A 17662-nucleotide genomic window follows, 5' to 3' on the forward strand; every position below is an offset into this window, starting at 1 on the left:
TGTTTTCCAAATTGCGCTTGGATTCTTGTTGAGTAAATTGCACAGATGCAATTTGTAGGGTTGGAAAAAAAAAGTGCATACTCAACTTTAAGTCAGGCTTATTGATATGTAATCCATGGAGGATAAAGGGCCCTTTTTGGGCAACAGGACGAGAGTCTTGGTCTAGGGATTACAAAAAATGGTGGCACTTTGAAAACGTAGCTAATTCCAAGGAGTAAAACGGAGAAAATAAGATCTACACACCTAAGTGTTTATGGTATAAAGAAGGATGCATTAGTTTATAAACACTGTTTATTCAATTATTATCATCAATACAAAAACATATCCTTAACAAAACCCTTTTGATTGTAGAGAGGCCATCCAAAAATGATCTGCTCCATATTTAGTGCGACTCTGGTGTAAACAGGAAGAACTAACAGCTCTTTTCTAGCTCCCTGTGTATACAAGTGGTATAGTTCCATGTCCAGGTAAACGTTTTGCAATAGTCCACGAGCTAACAGCTGGACGATGCCATAAATGGTCAACAAACCCTTTCCTTGATCAATAACAAGTCTTAATTTACATGTTACATTCCGGCCTTTATATACACAAAAAAAATAATCATAACAAGTCTTTAATGTACACATTTCCTCCGCACAGCATTAGAAACTCCTTCGTTGAATTTAAACCAGACGTGACTGTTCCCAACAGCCGCCCCAATCTTCTTCTCTATAGAATCCTCCTGGTTTGCGCTCGCTGCGGGAACAAAGAGAATGGATTCAAATACAGAACAAAATCTGGGGGGGTTTTGTTCTCCTCCAAAGCCTATTTAAAAAGGTATCTCCCTGTTTATAGAGAAACTGTCAAATAATTATAAATTTCACCACAGAGAAATCTGATCACAGATTTAGAAGGTAGATGGCAGTTTACAACAGTTACATTCCAATGTCTTAAAATGCTTTACATTAACAAAAAGACCCTATCTGAAATCGCCAGCAGTAAACATGGCAGTGACCGACCTATTATGGCAGAATAACGATCTGTGAGATTGGCCGTGGACATACGTCTGCCATGCCATTGGTCAACAGTTTTTTGTTTTTTCCCCTCCCCTATCATATACACAAAAAGTTGTAGATTAACTGTTAGATGCTGTTTAAGCTTTGGCTCTAAATGCATTGATGTTAGCAGAAATTTTACTAGACATGCAACTTACCCGCAAGTATCCAACACTCCGAAACATTGCAATGTGCATGCAATTTAAAGGGCCACACACAGACAGCCATTTTGCCGGATGAAAACAATGCAAAATGCAGCCCAACAACTCAAGGAAGTGAAGGTTTTTCATGAATATTTGACCGTGGAGCGTCTCAGTGAAGTCACTGGTTCCTGGTGAATTGATAGGCTGCATTTTGTGGGTTGACTACTAGTTCACCCCACACAATGGCTATACACAGGCCACAGATACACAAGTGAAAAGAAAAAATGGGACACTAATTTTACGCTCGACTAGTATAAAATATTGAAACCCCTTTTCTGTTAAGGCAGAAAGCTGAACAACATTACAGCTGAGTACAGCACAGAGAGAAGCGGAAACACAGTACATAGAAGTACGGGAGATCTTTACATAAAGCATTCTTGATTGCCAAATTAAATGTACATAAATAAAATAATGAACCAGGAGATGGAGGCTTGCTGGAAGAATGCATCAATTATTCAAAGCAATGAATTACGGCCTAGAGTAGTAAAGAGCGTGCAAAATGGAAGATGCAGCATTATCTATGTATGCCGTAATCTTTTCCATATAGTCAAGGAATTGTAAACTATATTCTGTGGAGAAGGAAACTTGTGATGAAATGTACGTAATGTAAGACGACCGCTGCGCAGTGCACTACAGAGACTCAATGCACTCAGAAAGGAGGTAGAGGTCTTTAATGTAAAAGAGCAGTCTAGAGACAAACACAGTGGGCCACTATCATTGCCCCAGTGGTGTCACAGGGCCAATCATCATCATCTATATTTATATAGCGCCACTAATTCCACAGCGCTGTACAGAGAACTCATTCACATCAGTCCCTGCCCCATTGGTGCTTACAGTCTACATTCCCTAACACACACACACAGACACACAGACACACAGACACACAGACACACAGACACACAGACACACAGACACACAGACACAGACTAGGGTCAATTTTGATAGCAGTCAAATAATCAGTCTTTTTGGAGTGTGGGTGGAAACCCACAGGGAGAACATACAAACTCCACACAGATAAGGCCATGGTCGGGAATCAAACACATGACCCCAGGGCTGTGAGGCAGAAGTGCTAACCACTGAGCTGCAATGATAGTGATCCAGAGGCCACATTAGTATTGACACAATATAATGTAGCTGCCTCCAATGGTACACTTACACACAGAATGGTACGCGGTGAGCAGAAACAAATACATACATTACACCCTCTCAGTACCGCAGGGAATTACTGGCTCTTCACTATAAGAATTCCTTTAGACCGAGCAGCCCACATCCACACATGCAATGTTAATGTGGGAATTAGACAAACTAAAGACTGGCTTTTTAATCACAGCACCTCCGAGCTGGAAGGTGTCATGTAGGTGTGCACTGCACACGTTCAATAGACAGGGGATCAGATGGATATATCCCAAAGTGTATTTATAGAGGACACTGCAGTGAAGGGTACAAAAAGTGATTAAAAAGCCAACAGCTGTTAATGAAATAATATTAATATTCTTAGACGGTGTTTTCAAAAACAACAAAACTATTAGGGATGTAGTCATCACTTAAAGAATTAAAAGCCAGGCATGCAGATCACTCCCCATAAGCCATATTTTGGAACAATCTGACTGGCTAGGAGGGGGGTTGTTAGTAGGGATAACAGCCCTTCCGCTTTAGAGCCACGACTTCAAGAGCCATCAGAACGTCAGGCAATGACGACAGAAGTCCCTACGAAGGGGTAGACACCAAGGCTGATGACTAAGACATCAACCAGGGCCGTGTGAGAAAATCAACCTATTAAAAATGCCTGAAATCCATCCAATAAGCGGGAGCGATGGACAAAGAGAATTGTGCATACAATACCACTACTAGAATGGAGATAATAATCCCATACCATCTCATGAAGTAATGATTTGTAAGGTGCAGGTTGGTCAGAAGTGGGGAAATTAGCTCCATGTCCTAGGGAAGGTGCACTCTCTAAAGCACCACTTGTAATGGGATCCCCAGGAACACCACGGACGTCTACTATTTAAATCTGAGGTATAGTTGTTTCACTTGCCTGTATGTGTAGAAACCACTTTCTTGACTATCTGGCGTCCAAAGAAGTCTTTTTCAGGCTACAAAAGAAAAAAGAAAAAGAATAACGAACCTGTACATTGAACATGAAGTCTTACATTGTTCCTTAGAAGAGAACCTGTTTCAGCAGTGTTTTCTTTTGTTGGGAGGGTAAGAAGTGGGTTGGAAGGTTTATATAAGTTTGCCTATAGTTATATAGGTCACAAATGAAATCAGTGTAGAATACAAGCATAAAATACCTATAATTCATATAATATGTACCATGATTGTATATGGACATATTGTGGAGCTGAATAATAAATAAAATAATATATACAATAAGCTAGCACAGTATAACAAATGTTCATATGGTAGATCCTAGCACACAGTAACGAGTGTGGACACTGAGCAGTTACGTAGGGACCATCTTCATACAAAAGACTTTTGTTATTTTGGAAACGTCTTAGCGTTCTTGTCTACACTGTGGTTCTCCATAGAGTTGTCCGACACAACCAAGTTTACAAACCACTAGAAAATCTCTATGGGGAACTACAATACCGGTAAACCCGCTTCTTGTATGGGAGGTAAGAGGTTACCAAAGTTTAATGTAGACATTTCCCCTTTATCCCGCTACTGGGTATAAGTATGAAAGGTCTACAAGTCAGGCGTACCTTCTCCTCAATCGTCGTCTTCTTCACAATGTTCTCCAGACGTTGTTCATGGTTTAACGTCCCCGGTTTAGCGGTGGGTTTTGTGTCCATCTTCTCATTGGCATTATTCTCCAATTTGTTGTTAGAATCCTGCCAACAGATACAATTGAGAGAAGGTCAGAACTCTGTGATGTCCCCTAAATCACGCTTTCTGCCTGACAGGGGTGTGTGTCAAAAAATAACAACAATCTACCGCTCTCAACATATGTGTGTATGTATCGGTAAGAGTTAATTCGCCGTGGGAGGAATTGGGGGGAGTCCACATGGATCCCTAATAGAACATGTTTTCCAGGTCTCACCGTATCACAAGTGAAATAATTAGTACTTCCTGTGGATCTTTTACAACGTGTCAGTTCATAGCTATGACACCTGTGCTCCAGCAAGGAGATGTGGAAAACATGCACTGTTAGATCCCACAAGATCTGATTTGGGAAACCCTGCCCACAACACTGGAGAAAAATTTACGCTAAATTACAAAAAAAAAAAAACACTCATGGGAGGAAAGTAAAAGTCTAGGTAGTAATGGCTGATTGGAGGGCTTTAATGTCAAAAGCCCAAGAGAGGCTGCAACGTTCACCTTATACAACGCATAAAAAGTGTGTCACGAGGACCAGTCGCTACTCCACAAACCCTATCGACCACCTAAGCAAAAGGGGGGCTGGCTATGTCCTGCCTCCTGTAATCAAACATTTTATCTACAGTATGGGAGCCGACTCGAGCTGCAACTACGAAGGGCAGAAATCTACCCCCTTTAAAAGTAATTTCTTGACATCCTGCAGCATGACCATGTTCCTTACTCCAGACAAGATATGGCAGATATGGGGAAAGAAAGGCTTCTGCAGCACTGTCTGAATCACGGAGTCAACTGAGCCTTTACGCTAAAAGGATCTGGATTTATCATTGTGGCCGTTGAAGCCACGATTGTTAAGCTCCTGTGAAAGGCCCTCGGCAGAGATGCTGCGGCACGTCGCCAAAGATTGACCAAGTCGGCATACCAGGACCTGTAGCAATGACCAACAAGTGAATCCTTTCCAATATAAAACTTCTGATGTATTCAGAGGGGACCCGTGTCAGAGGGGAAAATGTACAAGAACTGGAACGGAACCTGTACCTAAAAACATAGCTTTATACATTACGGCCCTTGTTTAGCCAAAAAAAGAGAAAATTTGTACCTTTGTAAACCCATGTTGCACTGCAGGGAGGTAAATTTAGAGTTGAGGAGGGGGCATGCCCTAGTTCATCTCTAAATCACAGCATAAAAATAAAGCTGCCCAGTATTTGTGTGCTACATGCATAAGCAGCCGGTATTTCCCTGCATGCAAAATAAATAAATGCATTAGACCCCCCCCCCCCCCCCCCAGCATGGCCACAAGGTTTGTCCAAGTGCAAATTTGCTCTTTTTTTGCCTTTCCACCTAACTCTAAGTAAGGCCTTTTCACATTTCAAATCCAGAACAGAATGAATAGAAAATAATTGAGAATGTTTTTGCATACTTGCTGGTTACATGAGTCCCTCATAGAAGAACCACTATTATGAATAATAAATCCTCCCAGCACTCCTTGTTGGTGTAATATAATATATGGGCCACTAATTACAATCTGATTCCATCCTGGCTTCCCAATATCTCTAAGCTGTAAGCTTTATGTCTGCAGAGCCTCCTGTAACCAGTCTGACAACCAGAGACACTGCCATTACTATCTGCAGCCACTTCCAAGACTGTGTGTTTATTCTACATATACAAGTAATAGGAAACCATGTTATGTCACCTGACCAGCAGTTAACTGGTAAAACAGAATGAAAATGGGATGCAAATTTGCAGCCAGACCCAGAAATATCGTGTAAGGCTATGTAAATATGATTATGCAGATTCTCCCATACAGATCTTTTAATAGTGTATTTTGTTGGATGAGAGTTGGGCGATGCAGCCGGCAGACTAAACATTCTCTACATGAAAGGCCTGAGATAATCACTGGTATGTTAGACACTGATTAGTCATCTGTATAAAGCAGAAAGATAAAAATGATTCAGTTTCAAGAGATCACTTAACTCTTCCTCCTATTTCATCATCCTCTGCGCTGGTAATCGTAACGAGAGCGGCTATTAACGCCTGTTTACACTGTATCCCAGAGACCAGGAAGACGCAAACAGATAACCCTCCGGGGGCAACATGTTACTAAACTGTGAGACTTCAGGGACAATCAGGTGTACACAGGGGTACTCATAAGGATAATGATTGCTGCAGGGTAACTAGGCTTTAATCCTCCAGTATTCCAAACACCTCGTGTAATGAAGATGTATTTTTACATTCGCCGACGTCACTAGAATTTTTTTTCTTCATGTGGATGTTGATTTACAGTCTTGTGAATTACCACTAGGGGTGATGTGAGCGAAGCTTAATTCCCCCCATGCGCCTATAGTCCCTCCCTTCCTCTGAAAAGTAAGCTCTTTAGGGACACCCTATACCTCATGTCTGTCCCCTCTCCATCCCCCTTGTCTGTCCCCTCTCCGTCCCCCTTGTCTGTCCCCTCTCCATCCCCCTTGTCTGTCCTCTCTCCGTCCCCCTTGTCTGTCCCCTCTCCGTCCCCCTTGTCTGTCCCCTCTCCGTCCCCCTTGTCTGTCCCTGCCATTTCTTAAGCTGAATATTTTCTATGGTACACGATTTGCTGTTATTTGCATCCATGTGTGTATTATTCTGCTGAACTGTACCCTTTCTCCCTGTAATGCACACTGCTGTCACGTGTCATATCTGTGTATGTCGGGCGCTACGGAATCTGTGTGACCCTACATACAAACGTCAAGGGTAACGAGTCTCAGCAGCAGAAATGAGAAAAACATAAAACTATTATTTCACTAGAACAATTCCATTTAAAACTACTAGAAATAAACGATTCCTGCCCGTCGGCCGTACCATTTTATTTATTGATTAGCAGAGAGAAAGCTGCGTGTGGATCAAATGAGAAAAATTTGGCTCCTGTATACACACCCACAGCGGTGATAAGATTTCCTTAATTGACTGTATCCAAACCATTACAATTCTTATAACACCCCGAAGCCTGACACTTTGATTGCTACAACAGTCTTCCCTTTCAGAGGTCCTGCCCAACAAGCACCATATCAGTTATAGCTTGAAAGTTTAGAATTCTATTGTTCTGCATCCTAAGTATTTACATTACAAATGATTCATCCGATAAATTATTTCGCCAAGCGTTGTTGCAGCGACCAACAGAAATGGTTACACCAGTGGTTGACACACATCAGAGAATGCCAACCTTACATAAACGCTGGTCCTCAGAGTAGGAATTTATACTAGACGAGAGATAAAGTATTCATGTATTATTGGAGCCATTTATGACTGTGAAAGGTTTTCAAACTCTCTGGTGGGGAAATTATACAGTAGAGCCAAGGATGACCTCTCTCTTACCCTGCCTACGTTCCTCGCCTGCTGAAAAGCCTCCGAACGTCTCATCTTCTCCAGTTCAATCTCACGTGAGATCAGTTGTTTCGCCTGGTAGGTCAACTGCTTGCGGGCTGGGAGATCTGGGAACCTGCAAACATCCTCAACGTTGCTGCAAGACAGGGATATAATAAATGATATATATTACACTGGCACGGTCAGCCTGCATGAACAGGAGTGAGAGTTGGTCAGAGGTACATGGCGGATGGGGCGCCAACAACCGAACTGGGTGTTTAAATCAGACACGACCGGTAGGAGAAATAAAACTAAAATGTTGGAGCCTTCAGATTTCTTCACCAAAAGAACAACTTGATTCATACCTTAATTATCTGTACCCAAAACTACATTCTAATCTAAGGTGTGCACCTTCTAAATAATGAACTGTGTTCCTTTCAGCAATAGGTAGAGGGCCACAGGGAAGCAGCGGTTAAAACGAAAGAGGGACGTATCTGTTTTAGAGGCGACTGCCATCTGCTTCAAACAAGTGGGTATTACATTAACTGCACGACACAAGCTGATAAGTGAAATAGAAGGCACTGCTGCATAATCTGGTCGTCAGGAGATATCACCCAGGGAGATTATGTAACAGGCAGTGGATTAATAACAGCTCGCTGCTTTCTGTGCATCCTCGGGCAGTGTTGGGAAGTAAGAGAGGCAATATCCTGACAACACAGCCATCAACTCAGCAGGACTTTGCTGTGAAATCTGAGCAGTTCTGTACTTAGGGGAGAGAGCGGTGCAGTTTATGCAAATCTCTTAAGCTGGGTGCACACTACAGAAAATTACTGCAGCTGCGATTTCTGTAAATATTTTACAAACGACTGAAAGTCCCGATTAGCATGCAGATTTATGTGTACACACTATACACGGTTTACACGTTTTACTGTCAGATCTGTGCTCTTCATCTGTCCTAACCATGGCCTGAAAAGATGGTGACTCTGCACACTCCATAGAGATCTATGGACACCGCCGGTCCCGAGGGCGTACACACTTCCACATTTGTCCAACATCGCTTATCGCTGATCGTGATTTTTTTTTTTATAAAACGAAATCAAACGATGCGATGTGTTCAGTTACGATAAAACAGGATCGTGGGAGCGAACACTCTAATGTGATATCTTAACAAACGTTTATCGTGTCATTGGCAGGATAACTGGATGATAAAACTGTAGGGTGTACCCAGCTTTAGTTGTGGATGAAATTAAGAGAGTTAAATGAAAGAAAATCTCACTTCATCCGCACTCTTCCGATACAACAGATCCTTCTACGTGTCAAATGATCCAGAGAAAGAAATACTCCATATTGCTCTGACAGACCATTTCCGAATTATTTAGTGGAGTGGTCTAAACCCCACCGTGAGTTTCCATTTCAGATGACTGGGCAATAGGCATGAGAGCGGCTTTAGCCACCCTGGTAGCAATACCTCGCTGCACTCTCTGAAGTCTTTCCTTGGCGACTTTTATTCAATCAACTAAATATATCCTTCGTTTTAGTCTGCAACTTCACCCTCAATGTTTATACCAAAATGTGCTCTTTGTTATGGCACAAAACATAGACCAAGTGTGCTTTTATTTGTTTTAACTTTGTGTACTACTTAGTTGATCTATTTTGAACCCCTTTGGATTGGTAAAAAATGTCTTACCATGCGATGCCATAGCCACGATGTCACAAGGATGCCCTGCGGAGGGCCAGCATGACTTATGGACAAGTGCGGGTTTTTTTTTTTTTTTTTTATACATACGCTAATTCATTTCTATTTATCTATTGATGCTGCTTATTCTGAACCAATATTTACATTTATTCACAAAAGCAGCTGCTGTTATGAAAGCAAAAACAGCATTACCTAGTGGTCAGGTATCTTAAAAACGTTAAGATGTGCAAGGATAGCAAATAATATTTTTGGAGGCAGGCGATGAAAAAAGAAAAAATATGGAGAAAACCGAAATATACACACAAAATAAATAAAAACAAAGAACAAGAGGGAATAACAAAAGTTTTTCACAAACAAGAGTCTTTGAAACAACTTTCCGTTCAGCCATGTGGCCCGTGGACACGACACAGCTCTGTTGTGTGCTCGTCATAGGATAGAATTTATATCAAAGGGTAACAAAAACAAACACTACCTGATCATACAAGGGAGGAAAGCAGAGAGGGGAGACAGAGCGAGAAAGCAAACCAATTTAGTAAGTGTGACACGTATAAGCTAAATAATAAAAGTCACCTGAAGGTGTAAAAGCAATAGAAAGAGGAGAACATTCTCTTATTTAGGAAACATCATGCTTCCCTACCAATGGCTGCTGCTTATGCCACAGAAAATAGGTGCAGAGAGCACCAGATTGTTCTAGTATACTTCAAAATAAAATATTTCATGAATGAAAGCAGATCCTGCAGACATGGGATCCTTCTGGGGCAGAGAAATCGGCAGAGCCTCACCCGCTGTGCCAGCCGGCGGAGGATTACATTTCATTATAGAGCATGACACGTATCACTGTACTATACATGCAATAATAATTGTACGTAATAGAGATGACCAGGCACAAAAATAAGTTTACACGCGGCTGTGAAAAGCAGCAAGATAACAGAGGATTGGGGAATTATCTGGATGACTGACAAGGTTGCACTGCATGAGCTTTGCAGAGTATATAAAGACACATTAAACGTTTATTAAAGGGTTAAAGCAGAAGATTTGGAGAAATGCTGAAGGGAACACTTACACCATCTAGTGTGCTGTCTGTGAGCGCTAGAAACTATACCTTATTGATTGGGTACATGTCTGAGGTCCTCTGGGATACACGCGAGGTACATTGAATTTTCCATGTGCTCTTTATAATTAAAAGAACGGTTTGCAGCAGCAGAAGAGGACGAGGTGGTGTGGGGGGGGGGGGGGGGGGGGGGGGATGAGATCATACTCACGGATCCAGCTTGTAGACATATTGCCCGTCCATGGTGCGTTCCTGATGGTAAGTGAGGTTATAGGCCAGCATGGTGTTAATCAAGTCAGCCAGCTGCTGTCTTTCCTTTATACTGTACAGCTGCGTATTCACCTGGAGAAGAGATAGCGACCCGTCAAATATACTGTACAGGAACACAACCAGCCCCATGGCCTCTGCCGATCACCACAAAACCACCTCTAGTTCCTGCACAACTACATCTAGCCACACTGGGGTTGTTCTAGGTGAAGCAGGCAGAACGACGAAGCAGCAAGCTGCCCCTAAAATACTATTAAACGCCATATTCTGAGGGGGAAGCGGAACCCTTCTTCATGCACAAAGAAAACTGCTCAAATACACTTCTCCAGTGTAGCATAAGTCGTATACAGCAAACATTTATTAAAAATGTAAGAAAAGGATATTCTAAGACAAAAATAAATAAATAAAGACCGCTACTCAAATGGAATAGCGACAACTTATTTTTATTTTTGTTATAGAATTATCGATTACAGACGTTCCGAGGAAACAAAAGAAATTAAAACACTACAGATTTTTCGCACATAAAGCTTGCCATTGTGTGTCAATTTAGCCGCTGTAGGCCAGACTGGCTGCAAATACCCCTATGCAGGGTCCTACATTAACCCCCGTACAGAACCATTTCCTGGATTAAAAAAAAAAAAGAAGATAGTTGTATTTATTGTACACCACGCAGAGGTGGGATCACCAAATCACTGTCCCTTTCCGATTTCACCACTGGGCCACCAAATCATTGTCCCTTTCCGATTTGCCCACGAACATATTCAGCCAATTCAGAGAAAGGAAGTTAAGCAGTTTATGCCAAAGATGTGTGTTCACCTTACAATTTTTATTTCCAAAACAAAAGTGCTAATTTTACACGCTCTCACTTTTAGCCTACTCTGATTTTATAAAATATTTGTAATATTGGTGAATTACACCTCTTACCCCCACACCAAACATTTTAGCATTTAAATTTCCTTTATGACAAATTGAAAGAAGACTATTTTTCACCTATTAATAGTAGAAGTGCAGCTCTTTATGTTACAATCACATCTGTAGTGTTTTCATACACAGTGTTTAAACCACATAAACGCTATTTAGAATATGCAGATTAGTCCTACATTACAATAATGCAGTGTGTTGCATTTTTAATTTTTCCAAATGTTACAGCATGCAAAGAAAGTTACACATCAAAAGCAACACTGCAATATACTTATCTACTTTTTACAAAAAATAACATTATTAAATGCATCAATACCACAAAGTAAAGTTTAGCAGGAAGCATACACGGCTACAAGCCCAATGCAGAAACCATTAAATAAAAGAAATAAAATGCTCTCTATCATAGACACACAAACAATAATGTTTGGGAAACAAAGAAATGACAGAAGGTGATGAACAAATATACAGAAAATAGGACATAACGGGCGTCCAGAGGAGCTTAGGCTACAAATCTCAGGAATGGGGTAAGAACACAGCTAGGAAGAGGAATGGGGAAGGTATAGATTTCCTGTTTACAAACACTTATCAGCCATCAATTATTCATCCAGGAAAGTGAATAGACACAGGCCCGGCTTCCAAACATCGATCACAGATGAGATGGTAACATTTTTCTTGAAGGAAACATATTGATCTTGGCAAATATATGTGCACAGGCAGGTAAAGGCCATATCTTAAATGTGTCAGCCCTCTGCTATCACAGCTGCTACAAATGATTTACTACCAAAATATGCTCTATTAACACTTAGGTCATAGGTCCACCCAACACCTCCAGCCTGTGTATGGCATGTCTTCAGAGGTATCTAGAGGATCAGCCGCCTCTATGGTGTATATACAGAGTATTACACGTCCTCAGAGGTATCTAGAGGATCAACCGCCTCTATGGTGTATATACAGAGTATTACACGTCTTCAGAGGTATCTAGAGGATCAGCCGCCTCTATGGTGTATATACAGAGTATTACACGTCCACAGCAGTGTATAGAGGATCAGCAGCCTCTATGGTGTATATACAGAGTATTACACGTCCGCAGCAGTGTATAGAGGATCAGCAGCCTCTATGGTGTATATACAGAGTATTACACGTCTTCAGAGGTATCTAGAGGATCAGCAGCCTCTATGGTGTATATAGTGTATTACACGTCCGCAGCAGTGTATAGAGGATCAGCAGCCGCCTCTATGGTGTATATACAGTGTATTACACGTTCTCAGCAGTGTATAGAGGATCAGCAGCCTCCTCTATGGTGTATATACAGAGTATTACACGTCCACAGCAGTGTATAGAGGATCAGCAGCCTCTATGGTGTATATACAGAGTATTACACGTCCGCAGCAGTGTATAGAGGATCAGCAGCCTCTATGGTGTATATACAGAGTATTACACGTCTTCAGAGGTATCTAGAGGATCAGCAGCCTCTATGGTGTATATAGTGTATTACACGTCCGCAGCAGTGTATAGAGGATCAGCAGCCGCCTCTATGGTGTATATACAGTGTATTACACGTTCTCAGCAGTGTATAGAGGATCAGCAGCCGCCTCTATGGTGCATATACAGAGTATTACACCTCCTCAGCAGTGTATAGAGGATCAGCAGCCTCCTCTATGGTGTATATACAGAGTATTACATGTCCTCAGCAGTGTATAGAGGTTCAGCAGCCTCTATGGTGTATATACAGAGTATTACATGTCCTCAGCAGTGTATAGAGGATCAGCAGCCTCTATGGTGCATATACAGAGTATTACACGTCCTCAACAGTGTATAGAGGATCAGCAGCCTCCTCTATGGTGTATATACAGAGTATTACATGTCCTCAGCAGTGTATAGAGGATCAGCAGCCTCTATGGTGTATATACAGAGTATTACATGTCCTCAGCAGTGTATAGAGGATCAGCAGCCTCTATGGTGTATATACAGAGTATTACACGTCTGCAGCAGTGTATAGAGGATCAGCAGCCTCTATGGTGTATATACAGAGTATTACACGTCCCTCAGCAGTGTATAGAGGATCAGCAGCCTCTATGGTGTATATACAGAGTATTACATGTCCTCAGCAGTGTATAGAGGATTAGCAGCCTCCTCTATGGTGTATATACAGAGTATTACACGTCCTCAGCAGTGTATAGAGGATCAGCAGCCTCCTCTATGGTGTATATACAGAGTATTACACGTCCTCAGCAGTGTATAGAGGATCAGCAGCCTCCTCTATGGTGTATATACAGAGTATTACACGTCCTCAGCAGTGTATAGAGGATCAGCAGCCTCTATGGTGTATATACAGAGTATTACATGTCCTCAGCAGTGTATAGAGGATCACCAACAATACTAATAGTTATGAGAATGCAGGAAACCAAATGACTAGGAAACAGACATAATTGGGACACAATTAAGAAAGCCGTTTTGTAGGCTTAACCTGTGGACATCATGAATATATAATCATTGCTCTTATTGGTACGGTTAACTGTGATGTCGTCCATCTTCTAATAATTTAAGTATACTATTCCTTTAAATATTGAACTGTATTTAAGGGTATCAAAACAACCCAATAGACATATTGCTCCTAATATGTATGTGTGTTGTGTGTGTAATATAAATATATATATATATATATACACACACACACACGCGCATATATACATACACAAACGCACATATATATACACGCACACACGAAGAATTTTCGATGAGCAGCCATTACACAGTATAAACATGAAGGGCAGATTAATAATAGATCCTGAGGATGAAGAAAAACGGTCTGAGACTTTAGGCCTAAAAATATGAGTCTTCAGTCTAATTGCCTTGGCCCACCCGGAGACATAGATTAAATTGCTTTTTGTTCACTACAATTACATTTAAATTAAAAGGACGTGACCCTAGGGCTTACAGGTCCAAATAAAGAGCAAAAAGAAAATAACCTCAGACCCACGGGGAAGAAACGACCTTGAGCGACAGATTCCACTAATCGGAGCCAACTAGCAGGTCGCCAGAAATGTCTATGGAGTCGGCGCGCTAAATACACAGCAAACACTGCTATACCTAAAAGTAGTGTGGCCTCTGCAAGACTGGTTCTGCTGGGATTTGTAGTTATACAGCATCTGGAAAACCAGAAATATTTACGTTTGCCATAACGTGCAAAAGAAAAATAACGCCTAGTGATTGTGCAACAGATTCCACCAACATGTGCAGCGGCGCACACACGAGTACGGTGCAATGTACACACAGGGCTTACATAGAAGACATATGTGACATTTACAAGTATACCATGATGGGAGCAGCCATGTGGGACTTTTTCTTACAATTCCAATTAAAGGGTGCAAATATACACCCGGAAAAATCATTTTGCAAATGCATTTATTGTTTTTTGCACACAGGGAAATCCTGGTACCTTTTACATGAAAAGCAAGAATACTAAGCAGATTCAGTTTTACACGAATCCCACCCCCCCTTCCAATTTTAAATGTGTCCACAAACTTAAAACCCCATGAAGAACAACATGACAAAACATGCACATTCTAGTTGGATTTACTGCTAAGTCTAACCAAAGCCCTATATGTATTGTCTTATAGCTAACCACACGCACTACAGAAACCTAAATGCCCAGACATTTACAATGCAAAAGCAGTATAGGGCTTTATTAACCAGAACACTGAGCTGTGCAGGGCCGCACTCGGGGAGAGGAGTACGAAGGGAGGCGCTTACTTACAGGCCGAAGCTTCGGAGAGATGACATCAAGCAGAAGACACAGAGCGTCCAGCACCAGGGACTGAGGTCCCACACGTGTCCGAATGGCCGGAGTGATTTCAGAGACCATGGCGTTCAGAGTATTCCGCATCTGATTCAATTTGGACAGGGCCTGAGAAAATAGCAGAGAAGAGATGCTGTTGTAATTATTCATAAAGTCTGGTCCAAAAACCACTTTCCAGAAATAATATTGGAATCAATTTCATCAAACTAAAAAACAAAAAAGAAACAAACTACTATAAGATGTTTGGAGTTGTGTGCAAGACTAGGTATTGTGGACAATGCAGGCGGCAACAAACATTTTCAGGCTACCATCCTAGTTGTACATAATGCCGAGTGCTGTATCTCCCAGACGTTCTTTTATTTTAGTCAACAAATAAAATCCTAATATAAGTATTTGCGAATAAGAACAGTCCCAGTGTTCTGGTCCCCAAGTAAACCTGCACACACACATACCAATAACATACTGGTAGGTTAATTGGCTGCTGACAAAATTAATCCTAGTCAATGTGTGTTAGGAATTTAGACTGTGAGCTCTAATGGGGCAGGGACTGATATGAACATCAAATATTACAGCGCTTCGGAATCGGTGGTGCTATAGAAATAAATGGTGATGATGATGATATAGGAGAATCTGCAATGCTTTTCATACATTTATGACCATTTAGCTCCATCTACAGATTACTAAAAAGTACTGCAACCAAATTAGAGGACTCCAATCTAAATTAGTATGAGTTCACCGAAATATAAATTTGAGGATCCATCATACTCTCCTTGCTGTTATGATTGTTGAAAGTCAAAAGGTATGGTATAAAGGGATTTTTTCTATCACTTAACATTAAGCCGTTGACCCATATGGGGATATAAAGGCAAGCATTCTTGATGTTCTGTAATGCCAGAAACTCCTCTTCCCTTGTGGCCCGAATCATCGGCAAAACTGACTAAATACCGAATCGCTCCCTTGGATTTTATTACAGTCCTTTAGATCAAATATGACCTGAAATTAACTATCCCTGTTTTGTGCAGCAAGAGGACACTGGAATAAAAACACAAACCCTTCTGGTGACCTGGACAGGACAGATGACTACAACATAGAGCAACTCTGGAACGGTCAAGTTAAGCGTTTTTGTGCTCCAAGTCACCCCCGTAGGAAATGTTAGATGCAAGCTGCATTCATCCTGCCCTGGTGGTGCGGTTTCACAACCATCCGAAAATTGTTTCGCTCAAGGAACTGTCACTATGGCCACCCGAGCGGCTGCAAATGGTGGCCTAGGTGCCAAACCTCAGGTGGAAATTAGAACATTTATTCAGGTCCTTGAAGGACGAGATAATTCAAAAGAAAGGTCCTACAAGATAAGTGCAAAACCAAAGTTTGTACAGTAAGAGATTAACTGACTACTTACAGTAGTGGGTGCATTTCACCTTCTCACACAAAGATTTGCTCACTATTTAGACAGGTATTATTTATTTCTGTTATCACTTTTGTAATTGTATCCTATTTAGAACACACAATTTTTAAGCGGTAACTACAAACTAGAACCACTGGACATACCTCGTAGTGGACGTTGGGATAGGCAATGCGGGGTATGTTGGAGGCGGCAAAGAAGAGATGGAAGGCAACAGGTAGGAAGGGCAGGTATCTCATGAGCTGGAAGTTCTGCCCGTGCATTATAGTGGTATTAACGATGTCTGTGAACTCCAGCCAGTCCAGAGCTGTACACACAATGCCAAAACTGGACTCCTTCACCTTCATGTTTAAAAAGTTGTCATATAACCCCTGCGGAGAGAAACGGATATTAGCAACGCCCGCTGATTTAAAAGTACCACTACATTCATAACCAAGACACCCACTTTAAGAAACTGACACTTGATGCTCCCGCTTACCATCGTTAGCTTTTCATACTCCCCCGTGGCGGTAGTTAGGTGCAAGATATGGTGAAACCTTTGGGCCATAGCGCTCAGTGGCATTCCGCCCAACACATTGAGGGGGTCATTCTCACTTCCTGGAAGATGCTGGAGGTCCGAAGTAGCGAGATCTTGACCAACGCGCTTCCTAAAGACCGAAAAATATTGTGTGAGAACCCGGGGCAGAGGAAAACCAAATGGTGCAGTGACTCAAGGTGGAAGAAAACCCATGGCCAATAGGATAACATTAGAAAAGGTTGAGGCGGCCCTGAACTAATTATAACAGCCTGAAGCCTTACCAAGATAACGAGTACTCCAGGCAAACATATATACGGACATAAGAGTCCGGGAAGAAAGATGGGGCTCCCAAAACAGACACTTAGAAACTTACAGATCTAAAAGATTCAAAACACAACTGGGAGAAAATTAGCATCCATCTACCTGGAGGAAGGCAGTTTATATAATGGCCTGTAGCCATCGTGAAACTGCCACAAATAAACACTGTCGCTAAAGTGTGGAGGTCCACGTACAACTGGAGGAAACGTAGAGGAAGCAACTGCTACTCTAAAGCACCAGGCATTGGATTCGGCAGCAGGGCGAGAGAGGACACAGAAGCTCTGGAGGCAAGAAGCCATTA

General features: G+C 41.7%; 1 protein-coding gene across 1 annotated transcript in view; it reads right to left on the reverse strand.

The window, feature by feature from the left end:
- Positions 1 to 277: 277 nt before the first annotated feature.
- Positions 278 to 17662, reverse strand: part of CHTF18 (chromosome transmission fidelity factor 18) — a 34067-nt gene continuing 16682 nt past the window's right edge. The window contains 9 exon segments of the mRNA XM_075179275.1: positions 278 to 627; positions 629 to 735; positions 3276 to 3333; positions 3943 to 4071; positions 7403 to 7547; positions 10349 to 10479; positions 15083 to 15232; positions 16673 to 16897; positions 17005 to 17173. Of these exon segments, the coding sequence (XP_075035376.1) occupies positions 601 to 627; positions 629 to 735; positions 3276 to 3333; positions 3943 to 4071; positions 7403 to 7547; positions 10349 to 10479; positions 15083 to 15232; positions 16673 to 16897; positions 17005 to 17173 (1141 nt within the window). The 3' untranslated portion in view covers positions 278 to 600.

The sequence above is a fragment of the Mixophyes fleayi genome, chromosome 7 (assembly GCF_038048845.1).
Source record: "Mixophyes fleayi isolate aMixFle1 chromosome 7, aMixFle1.hap1, whole genome shotgun sequence".
Classification (NCBI taxonomy): Eukaryota; Metazoa; Chordata; class Amphibia; order Anura; family Limnodynastidae; genus Mixophyes; species Mixophyes fleayi.